Below are 15965 nucleotides of genomic sequence, written 5' to 3' on the forward strand. Positions count from 1 at the left end.
CCAGAGACCATCTCAGCACAGGCTCACGAGAAGTCACTGAACACCTTTAGTCTGCAAACGGGGACGCGGAGGGGAAGAACTAAATCTGTGGAGAGGAAAGTTCAGGTGAGTTAAGGGGGGGGGGGTTGGTAAAAAAACAAGCGCTGCTGGTCCCACAGTTCTCCCTCTCTCCTGCCCATCAATTAAAAAGGGCTGCGCTGTAACGGAAGCACCTCCTGTCTGGATTATCAGTAGCTGTGCCGCTTCTTAATGCGTCTTTACGCACAGGACGGAGGCGGCGCCAATACGCGGCAAAAAATAGGTCTAACCTATTTTTAGCCAAATTGTTCCATTCATTTCGCAGACGATCTGATTCAGCCTTAAAAAAACAAACAAAAAAAAAAAAACAAGGGGAACGATGGCATCACTTGGTAAAGAACGGCCTTCGCTTTGGGGGTTAGCTCGTTTCAGTAAATTCGGGTTTAATTACTGACACCGAGCTGCATTAGGAAAAAGTTGAATTCTTTCACCCCGCTGTCAGTCAACAAGTTATTCTGTGCTGACACAGATCAGTGCGCAAATCACTGTCTATTAGCAGAAACAAGACCATTCTGTTAGTAAGTTAACATACAAACATTCCTCCGAAGCTAATATGTATGTAACGTAATATACCACTACGTTACATACATATTTAAATGTATTAAAAATACTTCTTAATATTATTTCCTTTTTACATCTAACTATATTATACATAGTCTAAAATGATCCTTTTTTTTTTACCACCATTGAAAAAAAAAAACAAAAAACAGACAAATCAAACATGACGTGAGACCGGGTGGTTTTTAAAGATTCCAACAATTTAAAGAAAAAATAAAGGTCTTTAGCAAAGTAAAACTGATCAAATGATCAAACTTTCAGTGTCTGAGGTTTCGAAATCTTTTTTTAAAAGAGAGAGAGAGAGAGAGAGAGAGATTTACCAGCTTTAAAAATGGGGTTTTGTACATTTTCATTAAACCTAATGTTGTGTTAAAAAAGAGAGAAAAAAAAATCTGGGGTCTCAAGGACGCAACGGATATTCATATGCTCTCATACTTTTTACACGGGACTGTCCCTACCAAATCCTGAATAAGTCTATTAGGATTTCTGTTATTGAGTCTTTGAGAGGTTTAACAAGGAGTTCCACCTCTCTGGGGTGTAACAGATCCCAAACCTAAGAAATGTCACTATATAGGATAACATACTGTACGAGTCTTTTTCTCTGCATGACTTGTCAGCAGAAAAAAGGAAAATATATTTGTATATGCATAACCTATAAGACGTAAAACATGCCAGCAGGCAAGCATCATTTCTTTATTAGGTTGTGTAGCAATGCTTTACAGAAGTGGTTCCCAACCACTGCTTAAAATCAATCAAATTCTCCTTGTGACCGCTTGTCACGGGTCTTGGTCATGAACTCTCTCTAGTATTTCACAAGAAACAAAGCAAAAACTGCTTCTTATCCCTTTAATCCTGTGGGGATCCCTCAGATGTATCTTGAAGGCCTTTGGGGGGTCGCGACCCACAGCTTGGAAACCACAGCTTTATGGTCATTTGTGTATTTTGTCACCTACATCAGATATGCAGCCCAGTGTGTGGCAAAGGGTAGGATTATGACTTCAACACTTAATTACATGAGTTATGATAAGGTCGAAGGAAAAGAAAAAGATTTTGCACTTATAGTCATCGTTATCATTATTATTTCCACGTACAGCAGCGAGGTCTGTGGGAGCAAATGTCAAGAACACTGGGGTTAAATCAGTATAAATGAACGAACACAAAGAATCCTGGGAACATTTTCTGAACTAAAAGAAGTTATTTAGATCCAATAGACAAACATTATCAAATTATGGGTCAACAGTGTGAGTCCAATGCTCACTGTCAGTACAGTAGCTTCAGGCTCTCCATCAGTCTGAGGCCACATTATTAAATTCCAGCGTCTCTGGGAAACAGTCGTGCATGCTGTAGTCCTGACTGTAATCTAGGCCATACGGTTGTAATGTAGGGCACATTCAAGTGATTCTCCCTCAATTAACTCCACAAAAAGACATTATCTTTGATTTTTAATGCAGATATTAATGAAACAACAGTACAATAAACAGATACAGTGAAAATTGAGATAAATGTAGGTCTACACACATCATGAACACAAGTAAACATCTGACCATACGGAGGAAGGAAATCTAGACAAAGTGGATTTTGAAGGGAGCGTGCGAACTTGGCTGATTTTCAAATGGAAAAATAACTATTGCCCAAAAATCAATTGTCCTTCCAGAAACAGAAGTGGGCCACAAACTGGGCTAAAGAAGAAGAAGGAGGCCACAAAGTGAAGAACAGAGACACTGAGTAATCATTCCCCAAATTGGCCACAATCAGCCCCGTTAAAACTGGATCACTTCGATGATTACCTTCCCTCATGTTGATAATGAACAGCCTTAGGCGTGGCAAAGAAAAGCAACATGTCTCATCTCACTGCCTCCCTACCTTCCTGCTACTAACACACTTTTTCCAACCTTAAAGAGTCGGTCTGTTTACTTTGGCTGTATCAAATGTTGGAGACAAAAGTCATCCTTCGTGTCTCACCGCAACTCGTCTGTTACGTGCAGATGACTTGCCTATTGATTAAATGAAGCAAACATGAGAGGGACAGCGATGATTGTAATCATCATTTTAAGACCAAACACTTTGTTTTATTTACCTTGTGTCTGCTGACAAACACAACGCAGTGAGAGTTGTTCCTACTGGTTCTGTTTCATTACAAATGAACTGAAAAGTCCAATTGAACTGAAAAAAAAAACCTGCCACACCAAAGCAATTATCTTATTACATTAATTACGGGTATGTCCCAATTAACAAATTCAATGTTTGAGGTTCTAGTTTAGCTGACTGTAACAGCCTCTGATGTCACTTCTAATTTCAGTTTGAACAGTTCAGGCAAAACTTAGCTATAAGCATGACTGAACAGAAACCTGGTGATGACTGTAAAGGATGAAATTCAATGCAAAGCAACTGGAGGGAGTTGGATAATATGAAGAATAAAAACAGGGCATCATTTTACGATAATGAAAACAGTGATTTTAAGCTGCTACTGTAGCAATTCATGAAAAATCCGCAGTGAATCATTTACATCAGTCCAACAGAACACAAGGTCAGGAATCAGAGGCATCAACAGCACTGTGGTTTTACACGTCACCTTTATTTATTGTAGATACAATACAATTTTTGAAAACCTACCTGTGGAATCACACACTGATCAAATTAACAATGTATGTGGGTATAGATGTCATCTAACTTAACCCTGGAGGGCTTTGATTTACAAACCAGTTATATTTTTGAACCACAGAGTTGAACAGCAGTGGAAAACTGAACGTTTGTCAATCACATGCAAAACAGCTCCTGTTTATGAGGTTCTAGGTATCACAATGACAAATAAAATCTCCTTTTTATGGTGATTTCTTGTATAAAAAATGTAAAAAATTCAAAGTCAAAGCATATGTACAGAGGCCCTGAAGGTCTGAAAGATATGTCTTTTATCTTGAGCACACAAATTAAAAAAAAAAAACAAACAAAAAAAAACAAAACAAAAACCTTTCTTCGTTGCACTCGTTGTATTTAGGAAATTTGTGAAACCCTCCTCCTATAATGGACCTTTTCATAGACACTGTCCACCATCTACAATCCATGGTGTAAGATGACTTACAATCTTTAACTAGAAAGACAAGGGTTAAAAATACTTGACGAAATTGTTACTCTCAGGAAACAGGCAATGATTAATGTTCATTTTATCATTTTTTCTTTATTTCTACTTTTTGCTTTCAATACTAGATCCCTCAGTAATGAACTGTGTGGAGAAAAAAATATATACATATATACATACTTGTATCTTTCAGGTCTTCTTTGGCTCCCTACATATGGAACTGGTTCACATCCATAAACCATTTCTCAATTAAAAATGTTGTCACCCTAAACATCTGAATTTGCTATGATGGGTTGGTCTGTCTAGGAAAAGGGAATGTATTTTCAGTGCTGTAAAGTCATTAGTATAAATTTAATCAGAATTCTCGACACAGTGAGTTAAACTTACCTCCATACCATATATGAGGGTTTCAGCCCAACTGCTTTTAGCTTTTCAAAAGCTGTTGAGTAGTTTCTAGCTTCTTCTCTTGCAACTTTTGTGTATTTATTATTCATAGACTGCTGTCTATAAGCCAAAATGCCCCTTGGGGGCATCAGTGCTCCTCTCTGCTAAATGTTAATTCACTGGGTCAGGTCTGAGGCCTTGTGGTCAGTGGGTGTGGTTCTGGGTTCTGTTCAGTCACCAACTCAAATGTGCAAATGCATTCAAAAGATCCCTATTATTAAAAGTAACTATGTCTGTAACTTTTAAAGCGTTATACAATGGACATGCAGGGTAGTAGACCCTGTACCCAGCCCTGACTTGGATAAAACACGTTCAATCCATTTATAACAGACTGTGTGTGTGTGTGTGTGTGTGTGTGTGTGTGTGTGTGTGTGTGTGTGTGTGTGTGTGTGTGTGTGCGTTACCTATTCCTTGGCCACATCACTGGAGGCAGTACACAAACAGGACCTATAAGAGATAAGAATGAAGACAATTTAAAACAAATATTTTTTAACACTGAGCAAACAACTAAAAGGGACATTTCAACAACTATGCGTTATCTGATGCAGCCTGTGGATTACTTGTGCAAAATATACTGTAGATGAATTAGATGACAGTGCACAGGTAAAAGGATTTTTCCATAAGATCTACAGGACCAAACTTCTACATGCTAACAAATCATACAGCAACGTCCACAAAAATGAGGAATGAATTCCCAGAAATTCCAGGCACACTGCTTCGTTGTAGTGCAAAAGTCAACAAGCCTTTATTACAGTGGCTACATGATTAAAAACAAGACCAACACATAGACCACACACCCTCACTTTTGGTTGTATTTATTGGGAATTCATTCCTCTTTAACGCTAACTCTAACCCTTGCATTAGGAGCACCTGCTTTGTGTTACATTGCTGTCAGATCCAACAAGTGCTTCCTCATTTGTTTTCTATCAGATAATAACGCAAATCTGACTCATTAGAAGACGCTTTCTTCAATCTCTCTTCACTTTATGCAAATACATCTCAGCTGGAAAATCAACTGTGTGGCGTTCTATAACCCCCATTTAGCATTTAAAAAATACTAGTAACAACTAAACGTCAATGCTTAGCTGTGGCAAAGTCTTTGTATCTGATACAAAACGCCAGTTTCTGGGGATTCGTGACACAATTACTGATTGAGAGACAAGCATTGTCTTATTATGAGAAGTTAGACCATGTAGGTCATCAAAACATGAAATTAGAGTGAACATCACTGAATGCAGGTCTGATGCAAGCAAAGATATGGTTTCTAAATAACAGAGGCAAACCTGGCAAGTTTAACATAAGTTGCTCTTCTTTAGATCATACAAAAGAACAATTTGTGCTGTATTAGGTTAAGATTTAAGCTTTACTGGCTCTTCTATATCAACAACATCTCAACATCTCACGGTATGTTTTCCTCAACTGACATCCTTAAACTTCTAAAGGTCCGCCGCTTCCTCTCTGATGCCATCATGTCACTGCTGATCTACTGACGAGAGATCATTTACATCCCTAAGCGCGTCATAAATCCTACGCATCTCACACGTGTTGCTAACGCTCTGCTCCACATTTCGTTCAACCCTTACGTTAGATCATCTACTAGAAAACACGCCTATGAACCACATTTTAGCTATAACCCCGTCATCTTCTCCATCACTTAGCCTATTAACTTCCAGCTTTCAACTGAGCACCAATACAAAGCACTACATTAAAACCTTTTGTGAAGCCCTGTTTTCTAATATTACTCATGGTTCTATTACTGTCCTCTGAGATATCCAGGATCCCTAAAATTTACCAAATAACAGTACCTATATGCTAATGGATGAACTCTGTAAACTGCCTTTACAGTTCACATAACTCAAGAGCTTTGAGATTCACATAATGTGACCCAACATTGGTAAGGAGCATATCTCACTCCGTTGTCAGAAATGGACTCGCTGTATAGAAATCCCTTATAACAAATACAATTGCTGCAGCAGCGCCACATCATTTGATTAATGATTTGCACATACACATATAAAGGCCTATACAGAAATATAGTTCACGTGCAATATGCACAAATACTTTGTGAGTGTGTTTTACAATACAAGAAAGGGAAAAATGAAATGTATTACCTGTTATAAATCTATTCTTTAGCATCCGTGACACCTGGTCGGGGTTTATGACATTTCCCAGATCCAGTGACAGGGAGCGCTTGTATTGTCAACCACACAGAGAACCAGGGCCACGTTTTTGTTTTTGTTTAACTGATGCAGAGATGTTTGATTATGAACACAACTGTAGCCAACACACACTCTCACACAAACACTAAGGGGATACTATATAGTTTTCTTAACAAAAATTGTGTAACTCACACCAGAAAATATTTTGATATAGTTTTAAAAATGTATGGAACAATTCGGTATGGCTTAATGGCAACTTCCTTTTCAAAATGAACCTGATACTGACTTTAACAACAGCGGACAGTGTAATTCTTCATGTGTTATCACTTTCCCTAGAATGACGACCTTGTTAGAGGAAGTTAAATATTGGCCATATGGAAATCTTTAAGCCAATTGGGGTCAGAATATTATATAACATAGGGTCACATTTGACATGTCAGCTATAAAATTAGCATGTGCAACGTATGCCAGATGTCAGGTGAATACTAAATAGACGCATCAGATGCCTAGAAGCTCAAAAAATTAAAATACATTTTCAATTTTACCATTACAAAGAAGGAACTATAGTTACTTGATAGTAAATCTGATTTGGCTGTGCATTAGGCTCCAGTTATGCTGCAATTCAGCAAAACCTAGAGCTGTTTAGACAGAGCAGTCATGCTGCAAGATTTCCATTTCAGATGGCGGTGATTGGGGTATTTGGTATATACAGTATCCTAAATAACGTAAATAAAAGATAGTAGTTACAATAGATTTTGTACAAACTACAAGCCATTTTAGCCATTCTGGATCAGAAATGACCTGTGGCTTTAAAAAAAAAAAAAAAAATGCATCCAGCTTGCAAACCCGACAACAAGGTTAAGATTATGGGAGTCGGGTGTGGGGTGGTTGAGGGAAATTACTGAGCACGATTTGGTTTATTTACTGTCATGTTTATGGTGAAAGAGACAATTCTTTAAAATCACAAAGAAACACAGCTTCCTACAAATGTTTTATTTCTCTTAACCAATCAAATACAGGACAGCACTGAAGCCATAACTTTTACTTACGGTATGATTCAACATATAATTAGCTAAGATTAAGAGTATGTTTGAAGGGAGGACCACTATCAAATGCAACAAAAACAAAATCTAGCAACTAAGGCATTATATGACTGAACGTACAGTAGTTATTGTTAAGATGCTTTACTGCCAGGAATGTTTTTCAGACATCAGCAATCTAATCAATGTGCAATCTAATTAATCATTCTGCAAATCTGACACTCCCCTAGAGCAGCTTAAAAAGTGTATCCAACGCAATGGCATCCATAGCAACTGCAAAAGCCTTCTCCGACATGCTATGAAAGTTGTTTTCACACTCACTATTCAGCCCACAAAAAAGCTGTTTCATTCAGAAAACAGAGAGGAGAAACGTATACTGTGTAAAATATTATGTATAAACATTTCAGATAACTGGATGCAAAGCATTATTCTGTAATTTTATCAATCACAAAATAAGTGCCCCTCATTGAGCACTTCAGAACACACGAAGAAAAATGTAAAAAAAAAAAAAAAAAAAAACTCCAACTGACCCCAAAACTAACAAAAAATCTGTCAGATTTTTTTCAGCAAACATGTGCAAGTCATAGGGAGGGTAGCAGGTCAACAACTAGGTCATTACAAAAACAGAAAAAGAAAAACTAGGCAGGGGCACAAACAAAGACCCTTGAAAACCTGGAGAAGTTAGTATCTGCGGCGCTTGTTATTTGGCCCATCAAAGACTCCCCCTACTGGGTTCCCCCTGCCAAATCCTGTGGCTGGTCCAACTTGGGGGCCCAATGGTGGGGGCTGCTGCTGCTGCTGCTGCTGCTGCTGCTGCAGCGGCTGCTGCGGCGGCTGCTGCTGCTGCTGCGGCTGTTGCGGCTGCGGCTGCTGCTGCGTTGGCTGCTGCTGCTGCGGCGTCGGCTGCTGTTGCTTTGGGGAATCAACTTCTGGCCGGCCCCCCATTGATCCACCCTGCGGGTATCTATCGTTTCGCTATGGTATCATGGGGTCAGCGTTACAAAAAGGGTGTGTGATATTGTAATTACAATGGTATTATAGGCACAGGAGCATGTTTTGGGGTCAGACATGAATAAAATGTATGCAAAAAAAAATTGATTGGGTTTTAAAAGTTCATCAGTCAGGGTTGATCCAAGTGTCACCATCCAAGAGTAAAAGGGAGAGAAGTGGACCGAGCAGACAAAGGGAGAGAGAGAAATAAGTCTATTAGTTAAGTCTACAAATTTAAGATCAATTTACAAGTTATTCAAAAAAAGCATTTTCAAAAAAAATTTAGCATTTTTTGCTTTTGCTTCAATACGAAACTTGTAAGGGTAGGCCATTGTTCAAATTCAAGCAATAACTATTTTGTTAAAAATTCCTTAGAAGACAAATTATTTTGTAATATTTTAGTTATTTATTTTTAAAATCAAGACACTTTGAGGCAATGTACTGTTTTAGGCAAAGTTCTGCTAATTTATTCGACAAAAAATGGCTTCCATCTCAAATATGTACTAACTGAGCGATAAGCTTTATTTATTCTTGCGGATACATTACCATGGCTCCATTCTCTGACATCAATGGTGTGCCCATTTTTGCAGTTCCCTCTGGGCCAATGGCTCCTCCCCTTCCACTCATGCCCATCATTTGACCCTGGTTACCACTGGGCCCTGCAGAGGCCTGGTTATAGCCATCTACACGCAAAACAACGGAGCATCGGTTGGTCACTCGGTGGTTCCATGTAATGAACTCAACGCCCAGTAAGAACTGTGGTAGCTGAACGCTAGAGCTATTCTCATTGATTTAAAATAAAGGTTAACGTTGGCTTTTAGTCACTAGCTAAAATGATTAGGGATGCACTGGATCGGTATCTACAAGATTTGACTGATCCACATTACACTAATTAGCACTAAACACAACGAACAGCTGAGGTTAAAGGGAATGTCAATAGTTTTACAGGTAGTTGGTCAATAAACCAAAGTATTGGACAAATCAAAACTTTGACCTGATGATGGTTTTACATTAAAATCACCATCTCACTTCAAACTGGGATGTCAACCTTGGTCAGACTAAATGTGAAGTCAGGGTATCACCAAAGATATTAGGATACATCTGTGACTGACTGTACAAAATTTTCATGGTAATAGTTGTTCCAGTTTGGACCAACCATTCCCATCTCTAAAGGCAACGCTTCTAGTATGGCTAAAAATTTGACTGAAGTTAATGCAGCCACGCACTTTAATAGACTGTAATTAAAAATATGTACAAGCCTAAAAAGAACGACTGTTTATGAACACCCCACTTAAAGTTAATAAGTTATGTGTTACCATTACAGCCTCATCTATAAGACTGGTCCCAATGTGTTCCATGCAGTGAGTCAGGTTTATACAGATTTTAAATATTCAACAAAAATCACTGGCATTGGATCAGTAATTTAATGCCAATCCAGTAGACTCAGTATCAGCAGATACCCCAAGATTAGGTATCTGAATTGTTATTGGGAGAGAAGATGTCAGATCGGTGCATCCCCATTAATTATTGGTATTAAAAACATTGGTACTCATTTAAAATTGACTTAGACTGCATGCTCAACTCTTGAATTTAAAAAAAAAAAAAAAAAAGATCAAATAACACTCTGGTGGTTAATCTGAATACATGACATTCACAACCAAAAACCAACGTTAATTTAAAGTAGTTAACAGGCGCTGAAATATGTTACACAATAAGTATCAAAGGTTACGTTTTTATAGAAAGAGCAGACAGAGACAGCAGACTGTGAAATTAGCAGAGAGAGAGGTTCTCACTTTGACAGCTAAAATCTGAGGCCAAGTGGCAATGTCCGCAATTTTTTTTTTACTAACTAACCCATGGATTGCACGTCACCTTAATTATAGAGAATGTGGAGATGGAGTTGTTAGAAAACAACATTGGACCATATAAAAAAATTACAGACTTCCAAAGACACCACAAGTTCAGTTCCAATCAAACACAAACCCTGCTACATATTACCTCGGCTACTGCACACATTTTGGGTGCAGTACAACTGAACTTGACTGGATACTAAAATAATGAAACATTGTGAATATTTAAGTCAAAATGAAGTGAAACTTCCAAGTTTTGCATTCTTAGGATAGCAGCAAAAAGTATTTCACAACACTGCAGACCAGGAGTTTGTAAAACTGGTATGGAGCATTGCAAACGGGGACAACTTTTAATATAGATGTTAAGAGTACATTTCTTTTATCAGATGCTATTTGGTAAAAGGTATGATTGAGGTATTTTTTCGCCTCATTGTATAAGTGTCATTGTTAGTACTTTTTACCACAGAAATAGCACTATGAAAACTGCTGACAGCATGTTCTGGGAATATCAACAAATCTTAAGTTGCTGATACAACCTTTCCCTCAAAAAGCGTTTGACTACATAATTGATATCAATGAGGAATGATTAAATATTAAAAACACCTCTCAGTATAACAAAATACAATTTATCAGCGTCATATGTTCCAGACTCCAAATGGCCATACAGTTCAATGAACAGCTTCATGAAGGTAGGAATTGCTAGGCTATTGTATTATACTACATTAGTTTTAGATAGGTGTACCTAAAAAACTGGCAACTGAATTTAAAAAAAAACAAAAAAACAAACAAAAGAAGCTCAATGACAGAAGTGCTGGGAAATGGGCAGCAACATGACTGATATACAGTATACTTGTGTCTCAATGAACCAAAGCAACGTAATTACTGCCACATATTAAACTTTAAAGACACATCACAATTTATTTGTATATCATGTCATGCAATGGTTAGGGCACCATGTATTTCAAAAGTTTAATGTTTTAATTTCCATACAACGCTGATCGTAAGTACTGACAAGCATACACTTTTACATACTTTGAAATATGTCTGAGAAAGTACCAAACATCTTTTTTATACCCCATTAAACGAATGAGACGTATCATCTGAAACGGTGATTTTTTTAGAAGGTGCTGGTAGGCGAATACGGTTGCCTTTGGAAAGAGCCAGGCCAGCTGTTTCCCCCCGTTTCCAGTCTTTATGCTAAGATAATCTAACCATCTGCTGGCTCTAGCCATATATGTCCTGTATTGACAGGAGATTGGTATACATGCACTGTCAGAATGTAACAAATGGTTAAGAGCTTGGCTATTTCTATTTTTGAACGTGTATTTTCATTTACTTGCAGTATCACAGACAAACATGCACATACCCACTCACACAGGAACATGATAGACCAGTCAAAAACTACTACCACTCCAGACAGAGCAGCTAAAATGAAAGACGTCAGAGAAAATTACCCACACATCGAATATCAGACTTCAAACTATATACTGTTACCAAGTTAAAGCTGAGACAAAGACCCTTTAGGTCGTGCTAAATAAAAATGAGGAATTGCAGCTTTGTTTATAAAGGTGATGTGCAATCCTAGGTTACACTCTTTGTGTGGTGAAGAGCCACCATGAACCTCTGACAATCTGTTTGTCGTTCATAGCACCACAGACTTAAACCTCAGTCCCCAGCCCCTCATCCTGCACCCACAGATCAACAGTGATTTTGTGAAATGCAGTTTCCAATCCTAATAAAAGTGAACAGGGACTTATCGTTACTTTTAGTCTGTAATTATTCCTTGCTAAATAAAAATGTGCTACAATCTATTTGTTTATTTTGAAGATGTACTGTGAAACTAAAAGCCAAGGCCATTACAGTATGTAAATATCATGCTTAAATCATGAGTTGAACCTCTTTAGCATTGATTCCTGAGAGGGAAAATATGATCCCTTATTTCAGATCTGCATACAACTCAGGACGAGAGCTCGGGGACCAAATATTTCTCAAACTATGAAATCCCAACCCCAACAAAAACAAGCCCATTCAGTACACTGTATATTTTGTTAGTTCGGACATTATGTTGTCATGTGGTAAGGTATGTTTTCATTGCCTCTGCACTACATCCCAAGTGAGTCCATTTTACACCAAAAAGGGCATCAAAGTACACATTCCTACAACTGAAATTACATCTTGTTGAAAATGACTCACTTGGGATGCAAGACAAATAATAATAATAATAATAATGTAAAATGACATCAAGGCACTCATAATTCACTTATCACTTGATCTGGTTTTTGTATCAACCAGTCCTTAAACAATCATGCCCGTACCTCCCATATTAATGGCTCCACGAGGGCCCAGCTCACCCACTCTCATTTCCTGTTCCCTCTGGAAGAAGTGAAGAAGAGTCTTCAGAACAAAACTCTGCTAAAGTACAAATCTTCAGCGGATAGCCCACAGGACAACACTCACACTGTAATACTATTTATTTAATACACAAAACTGATGAGGGCCAGGGAAACTACCTATGGCTGTTAAGGAATGTAATTATTATTCTTTATCAATGATGGCAAATATCAATTTTAAATTTAGGTTCACTATATCCTTGCCTCTATCTAAAGTCTGGCAAGGGAGCAACATTTTCTATCCTGTTAATTTACTGGTCACAGACAAACTCATGGCAATTAAAGTGCTACTAACTAATTTGCCTACATCATACCAAATTAGCTGGAAAATTAGCTAGTGCAAATCTATAAAAAAGGGACACAGAGAATGGAATCCTGGATCATTTGTATGTGTAAACTTTTAATGTTGCGTTTAAAGCATTTTCTTTGTTAAGTAGACTCAACCCAAATTAAAAGTTATGTCAGAATCTTAATTACTGCATTCACACATTCACAAAGGCCCTGACACACCAAGTCAACTCAGAAATTAGTGCCAACAAAGACCTCACATCAAGGTCTGGTCATACATGAACACAGAAGCAGCAGCGGACTTGCATGCAACAACGGAGGCTCACACGCTTCTCTAAATACTACAGTTGGGGGGTCTCTATACACAGACACGTTCTACACAAGAGCACTGGAAGAGAAAAGGGGAAAAAAACAAAACAAAACAGGAAACTGTTTGCGACCACTTAAGAATAAAGCCATGGATGGGGAATACAGTGTATACATACAGTACACAAAACAAGCATTTAGTTTGGTATTTTTGTGCATGTGCAGTCCACGCACTTGTAGTATGTCAAGTCCTCACACAGTCACAAAGTTTGGGCGGAGCGAGGACCTTTGCGAATGTGGACAGATGGTAAATATACGTCACAGGGACCCCTGCGGCCAGACGGAAGGGCAGCAAGCATGAATTGGGCTTTGAGCTAAAAATGGCACTTGAACACATCACAGTTACTACAGCTGACCGCCATCATGCATCTGCTTTAATGGCCCCTTTTTAATCTTGAAAACAAACAGTAGCAACTATCACTGTAACTTTTTTTTTTTTTTGCACTGACATTGTCAGCCAGAGGTCTTCACTTGTGAAAGATTAAAGAGTAGAGGCAAAAAAAAAAAAAAAAAAAAAAAAAAAAGGATACACTGCACTAAATAAGTGAGTGCCTCAGATGCAGAGCCAACATGCTCAATCAGCCAAACAGCTGCTGATGAGGGCCTGCTGTAGTTAATGGTGCTGGACAAAACAAAGCTGCTGAAGGTGGCCTGTCTGGTAACTGTCGGCTTGGTGTGTCAGCGCCCAAACAAACAAAAATAGAGACTCCCCATCATCTGTTCATTCATGCATACATTTTTCCACATCCTCTCAAAATAACACAATTATGGATACATTTCACTCACACACACACACACTCACACACACATTGAATTATACCTATACTAGCACACAACCGTCTCTCTCTCCTTCAGTCTCTCTGACAGACATACACACATAATCCTGCAAACACAGAAGGTGAATAAAATTCAGCGATAATACATTTCACTGACCTGGATCGAGTCTGCTTTCGGGGTACAGCTGTTTTTTGTTTTTAATGAAAATTTGTAATGACACATCTGAGGCATAATCCAACTCAGTGAAATCAGCTGGACATCAATGACCTGAAACTAAACTTTAATGAAAACCTATGAGCCCTTTGTAATAGGTCCATATCATTTAAGTTTAATCACCAATGTGTATATGTTCACAATCTAACACAAATAATAATGCTAAAATGCAGCTGTCAGTCAATAACGTTAAAATGTAAAGCATTTTACACAGTTCCAATCTCTCCCTTATATACAGACATCTAGACCATATTACAATGACCCAGTGACACAGTAGGCAAATTGAATTTAGTATGCCAAAATAATGCATCTATAGCTACAGCAATACTAGAATATGTCCCAGAAATACCAAATCCATAGGACACAGAAGGAAAATACGTTCAGGTAATGCAAATACTATAATCCTCAACCTCTGCATTGTTTATATACTTACCTGTTCAATGGTCAATATATTACAAATATAATAAGAAAAGTAGTAATAGTGTTGCAACAGAGCAAATGTACTTAATGTGTGATGAAAACTTATATCATTCTTGCACTAAAGTCTGGGATTAAAAGCTTGGAGCCTGTTTACGATCAAAACACTGATGCCTGAACTGCAGCTAATTTGAGCACTAGATGGCAGCAACGGCAGGGTTTACATTCTGGGAGACATCCTTACTGAACACTAATCCTCCCAGCAAATAAGAGTACACACTAGAACGATACCAAAAAGAGAAAGTTAGCACTGAAATGTGAAAAGAGTAAAATGTATGAGCCTCTGTCTAATGGCTAATTATGTGGATCAATATGCTGTCTTGTTATTATACCAAAGTGGTCTACAAATATTTGGAAAATAGTCCTTTAAATTAAATAATTAAGTAAATTCAATTATATGTGGAGTTCAACGTATGTAGTCAAAGCAGCATTAGGGGAGTAAAGTGCAGTACTTATTAATACAATTGATTTCTAAAAATGTATCAATCAACACCAACTGTAAGACATACAACACACATGCAACCCCCCTCACTTTAAAAAAGGATCAATAACTCTCTTGTATTCAACTAAAACCTACATTACTAAAAACGTAATTAATAAGACTAATTAGCAGTTGATTTGAGGCCACTTGGCGGCCATAATTCAGAGTCGGTGTGGATTGGACGGATGGTCCTAGATACATGTGAGTGTGTGTATTTGTTATGTGCATGTTAAGACGCCGACTCCAACAGGACCACTAAACGGAGCAAAGGATTTGAAGAGAAAAGTTATAATAAAACACAACAACATACAGTAACACACCAACAGACATTCACACTGACTGAACTTCACTCAAACTTTGTTTTAGATAAAAATAAAACCTTTAAAAAATTCTACAGATTACATAATGGTTCTTGTTGGCCATGTTTTTTTTTTTTTGTTTTTAAAATCACTGCAAACATCCTTTATCTTCTCCTTATTTCTTTTCACAAACCTTCTCATTGCTTTTAGAGCACTGTGCCATGAAATCAATTCTCTCGTCTATTCTATGAATATTTAAAGTTTATCCATTGCTAGGCCCTCAGCAAGATGATAGACATGATCTAGATTCAGCAGTCAAGCTCGTAATTATGCCATATCAAAGTTTAACTGTTCCAATCATGTGTGTATTAGTGTTTCCCACTAAAACAATTTATTTGAGCAGCCAATCCATATATGTATATATTTGTAGTGGGACAGCAAAACTATACATTTACTATCGTTCACATTTATCAAGTTCT

The 15965-nt window shown here is 37.8% G+C and overlaps 1 protein-coding gene across 4 annotated transcripts in view; it reads right to left on the reverse strand.

Annotated features, from left to right (window-relative positions):
* Positions 1–20: 20 nt before the first annotated feature.
* Positions 21–15965, reverse strand: part of pspc1 (paraspeckle component 1) — a 23873-nt gene continuing 7928 nt past the window's right edge. Inside the window, exons 8-10 of one of the 4 annotated variants that reach the window (XM_040142181.1) lie at positions 12511–12568; positions 8892–9028; positions 7277–8330 (exon numbers count right to left, since the gene is read on the reverse strand). In XM_040142181.1, coding sequence (XP_039998115.1) covers positions 8037–8330; positions 8892–9028; positions 12511–12568 — 489 coding nt within the window. In that variant the 3' untranslated portion in view covers positions 7277–8036. Of the gene's footprint in view, positions 86–4560; positions 4604–7276; positions 8331–8891; positions 9029–12510; positions 12569–13794; positions 14290–15965 lie in introns of those variants that run through there. The other 3 variants (XM_040142183.1, XR_005708622.1, XM_040142182.1) reach the window with 3 other exon arrangements.

Source organism: Xiphias gladius, chromosome 13 (assembly GCF_016859285.1).
Source record: "Xiphias gladius isolate SHS-SW01 ecotype Sanya breed wild chromosome 13, ASM1685928v1, whole genome shotgun sequence".
Taxonomy (NCBI): domain Eukaryota; kingdom Metazoa; phylum Chordata; class Actinopteri; order Istiophoriformes; family Xiphiidae; genus Xiphias; species Xiphias gladius.